This window comes from Kryptolebias marmoratus, linkage group LG16 (assembly GCF_001649575.2).
Source record: "Kryptolebias marmoratus isolate JLee-2015 linkage group LG16, ASM164957v2, whole genome shotgun sequence".
Taxonomy (NCBI): Eukaryota; Metazoa; Chordata; class Actinopteri; order Cyprinodontiformes; family Rivulidae; genus Kryptolebias; species Kryptolebias marmoratus.
Window position 1 is genome coordinate 10,251,418 of NC_051445.1, and position 4,691 is coordinate 10,256,108.

At 40.7% G+C, this 4,691-nt stretch overlaps 1 protein-coding gene across 1 annotated transcript; it reads left to right on the plus strand.

Annotated features, from left to right (window-relative positions):
- Positions 1–1,631: 1,631 nt before the first annotated feature.
- Positions 1,632–4,183, plus strand: aicda (activation-induced cytidine deaminase). The gene is made up of 5 exons (XM_017415517.2): positions 1,632–1,651; positions 2,252–2,417; positions 3,320–3,602; positions 3,733–3,848; positions 3,931–4,183. The coding sequence occupies exons 1-5, from the start codon at positions 1,632–1,634 to the stop codon at positions 3,979–3,981; spliced, it is 636 nt and encodes a 211-aa protein (XP_017271006.1). The 3' UTR covers positions 3,982–4,183.
- Positions 4,184–4,691: the final 508 nt, after the last annotated feature.

Here is a 4,691-nt window from a genome sequence, read left to right on the forward strand (position 1 = left end):
TAATGCAGCAAGCAGTGAGGCTCGGATGAATCACTCGAAATGTTGGGGCACCACACAATCATAGGAGAAATTAGAGAAATTTGTTCCAGATGATGTATAGCATATAGACTGTGTTAATGACATGCTCGTACAGATGAGCTCCAAAAACAGCCACCCTGGGAAACGGTGAATTCCCTGAACCGCAGAGTGCACGACAGGGTGAGGGGAGTCATGGGAAAGCAGGACGCCTGCATGCAGCACCGCCGAGACCAGACGGAGCAAAGGAAACACGGGAGCAAAACAAAACACAGCCTGATGGCGGCTTCTGACGGTTCAAAGGCTTACGACTGAGATTTATACTCGCGCACACACAAGCTGTGGGCAGGCAGCCGGCCGGGCCCGGCTCGACCCGGCCCGGTCCGGCAGACACGCAGGGTGAGGAAGGTCGACTGCAGCTCTGCTACCAGCCTGACACAGTTTGGGAAAACCCAGAAGTGTCGGGGCCTCCGTGGTCAGGGAACGCCTGTGGCTCCACCAAATCCTGGGGGCCAGAGGAGGTGGGGGGGCTTAGCAAGGTGGGAATATTTACAAACAGGAGGGCTGAGCTGATCCAGGTGTGGAGTTATCTGGAAGGTTTTACTTCAAGCGATCTGGGAAAAGCAAGAATAAATGCTGTTTGGTCTCCAAGATTATTCATCAAAATCTGCATTGTGTAATCTACACCTCAAATAAAATGTCTTTATTACAGCCTCCCAAGGAATAAATTGAGGCAACACTTCAGATCTTTTGACGTGAGGTTATGTGAAAACAATAAACATCATCTTACCTGTTGTAGATACCCCTGTGAATGAGATCAGTTTGAAGAAATAAGGTTTATTTCTGACACCACTGAGGAGCTAATCACTAGTCCAATGCCAGAAATGTCATAATGGTTTATGCAAACACTATTTTATAAATCTTTACAATAGCAGCAGCAGTTAGCTGTAGCACTTCCAGTGCATCTTGGGGCAGTTCAGGGTGGAAAATTGTAATATTTCTACTGGAATGACCATGTAATGTGAAGTTAGAAGTGGTGTGAAACAGAATCTGCATGATTGCAATGAAGTTTTTGAGATTTGAGCAGCAATTCCCTTTGGTCTTATCCCTGCTCAGCCAAAATTTAATTAACTTGGACGAAAACTGGATTTCTCCAAACTGAGGCCGTCCAAAGAGCTCCCTACAATGATATTGACTGTTCAGAACCTTTCAGAGCTTCACTTCAAAAGATCTGGGAAATGAACTATCCATTTAGGAAAACATTGAAAAAAAATAGAATTGTTTAAATTTTTAGTTGAACAAATGTTTTATATTTAAAAAGGAAAAAAAGGGAGTTAAAGCAACAATCAAACTATAATCCTAATTGTGTTGCAGCAACAACATCATCCAACCATCTCTTTAGTTTCACGCCCCCTCAAACCGACTTTGAAAAATGTTTCTGTCCAACCAGAAGCTGCCTTTACTTCATGCAGGATGTTTATGTTTGGAGGTATAGGTTCTCAGTTCCCTCCCTTTAACCCCTTCTCACACACACACACACACACACACTTTCACTCTTTCTCATTTACCCCCATTTAATCCCCACGCCTGACGAGTGACAAAGCGCGTCTTTTGAAATGATTGCTAAGTTAGACAGGTGAGCAAAATCAATGCATTCTGTTTATTTGTGGAAATTTTTTTTGTTTTTTAATCTTCGTCCTTAAGCTGCTCATGCAAATTGTAGAATTCAAAAAATGAATCAGAAAGTGGGTTTTTTTGGGGGGGCTTTTACTGGACTGCTTTAGTTTGATAGTAAAATAATAGATTGCGGTCAAAAGTTTCGGTATTAATGATTGATGAACAACTGTCTTGGTTTCACTAAAATGTGAAACTGAGATGCAGAAAAAAGGTTTGTTAATGAATGTTAGCTGCCGTCTTACTGCCCATTACTCTCGTTCAGTTAACCACAGGTTTTACATGCATTTCTTGTTTTAACTTTTCGATTTAATCTTTTTCTTATTTGAACAATGTGAGCAGAATTTACTGTCATTACATGAATATGTATGCCTATTGTCAATTAATGTGATTTTTTTTAAATGCTGCCTTAAAAACAGATGAAATGTTGAGTTATTTTGTCCATGAGTTCAATCTGACAAATATTCTTTAAGTGTGCTGCATCATGAGAGTTATTAACCTGCTACATTTTAGCTGATAAAACAAAAAACATATATACTTTTTTTTTTTCCATTTGTCCCAGTGTACTTCTGCCCAAAAAAAAGTTCCTCTATCATTACAAGAACCTGCGCTGGGCAAGAGGGCGGTGTGAGACGTACCTGTGCTTTGTGATAAAAAAGCGAGCGGGCCCAGACTCCCTGTCTTTTGACTTCGGACATCTCCGCAACCGAAATGGCTGTCATGTAGAGGTAAGTAAGGCGGGGGAAGAGGAGGCTTTTCAGGGGGGGAAATAAAAAAAAACAAATGAATATGATTATATGAAACCTCAAATCAGAACTCGGTAATATGAACAATTTAAATTAAAAAAAAGAAATATGGAAATTTAAAGAAAAAATGTCAAGAGGGCTGCTACAGCTAACTTGTTAAATGTCTATAAGTCATTTTTAGAGACACTGGGCTGCAGTATGGTGTGGTAGTAGCTGAGGGTAATCCCTAACATATACTCTGAGTGCTAACAGACTGCTAAGTTTTCCGATTATAATTTAAAATGGCCACCACATCTACCTCGGCAAACACACAAATGTGTTTTATTAGTAAAAACACAGCGCTCTCTTTGAAATCTGTTTCAGCTCCACTTTGGTCTTCTTAACTGTTCTGTTATTTTTAGCTTTTAGCCTTTAGCAACTTTTAGCTTTGAGCTTGTCCTTTGCATCTTTTAGCTAGATGTTTTGCATCTTTTAGCTTTGAGTTAGTCTTTTGCATCTTTTAGCCAGCATTTTTGCTACTTTAAGCTTTTAGCTACTTTTACTTTTTAGCTGACCTTGTTCTACTTTTAGCTTGTATATACCCTTTTGCTACTTTAAGCTTTTAGCTAACCCCTTTGCTGCTTTTGGCTAGCATTTTGCTACTTTTACTTTTTAGCTGGCCTTGTGCTACTTTTAGCTTTTAGCTGACATTTAGCTTTATTTAGCTTTTAGGTAGTGTTCTGCTTCCTTTAGCTTTTTTTTCAGCTTTTTCAGTAAGTTTCAGCATTCACATTTTTATGGAAAATGCAATTTCTCTTTTTTCTTAAAAAAATTGTATTTTGACTGGTTGTTAAAATTTTGCATCATTTCTTGTTTCCCCCCTGCCCACTGTTCATTTTTCCAAGGTGTTGTTCCTGCGCTACCTGGGAGCCCTGTGTCCTGGCCTGTGGGGGTACGGAGTGACCGGTGAGAGAAAGGTCAGCTACTCCATCACTTGGTTCTGCTCCTGGTCTCCTTGTGTCAACTGCTCGCTCCGACTGGCCCAGTTCCTCAACCAGACGCCCAATCTGCGCCTCCGGATCTTCGTGTCTCGTCTTTACTTCTGCGACATGGAGGACAGCCGTGAGAGAGAGGGTCTGAGGGTGCTGAAGAAAGCCGGCGTGCACATCACAGTCATGAGCTACAAGGGTGAGGGCAGAAGTCAGCGTTTATGAAAAACACAATGCAAGTTTTCTTTTTTTCCCTCATCATTTCTATTCTTCAGATTTAAAAGGACAATGTTGTTTCCCTGCCTGTTGTTGTTGTTAATATTCTTTAGACTACTTCTACTGCTGGCAGACCTTTGTGGCTGGAAATCAAAGCAAGTTCAAGCCCTGGGACGGGCTGCACCAAAACTCAGTTCGCCTGTCGAGAAAACTCAACCGCATCCTTCAGGTACAACTCTTAACTTGTTCCCTTTTAAACAAACATTCAAAATAAAAACGTCAGCTCATCTTGTTGTTGTTTTTTTTCTTAGCCCTGCGAGACAGAAGATTTAAGAGATGCCTTCAAGCTTCTTGGACTGTGACATGTACCTCTGACCTCCTCATGATGTTTGCATTAAGCCTGAAAACAAAAAAAAAAGAAAAGTGTGTCAGTGTTGGTCTATCACTACAACTGCTAAAACTGAGAATTGCCGAAACTAAGAAAAACAAAATGCTTTGAGACAAGGCTTGTAATGTAAGGTACCTGCTGCTTGCTGTTTCTGTAGCATTAAAATGTGAAAATAAATTGGTGGACAACAAAACGATGGTTTCACTGATGTTCAGTTGCCATAAATTAGATTTTTACACATAGTTGTGTGTGTAAAATCCTCTTTATTTTTGCCCAAAAAGTTCAATTTCCTATGAAGCCAACTGAATGTACGAAGCTCTAGGAGGGGGTGTCAAACACAGTAACACGAGGGGGCCGAAACTGAAAAGTTGGTCCAAGCCAAGGGCCAATCTCCATCAGTATTTATTGAAAGAGGTATCATTTCTTGGCTGCGGATTCATCAACAACAGCTTGATCGGTCCCTATTCATGCTCTCTGCTGCTCTTTCCACGTCAAAATCAAAGGTTACTGAGAAATTAAAACTTCCTTTTCTTGGCTTCAAAGTAACTTCACAAAATAGGCTCAGTTTTTTTAAGCAAAATGAGAACGGATAGAGACTCAATCTGTCACAAACTGGAGGGCCGGATCTAATAAAATTGAAATGTTATCTTGGGGCGCCGGATATAATATTACCAAGGGCCAGAT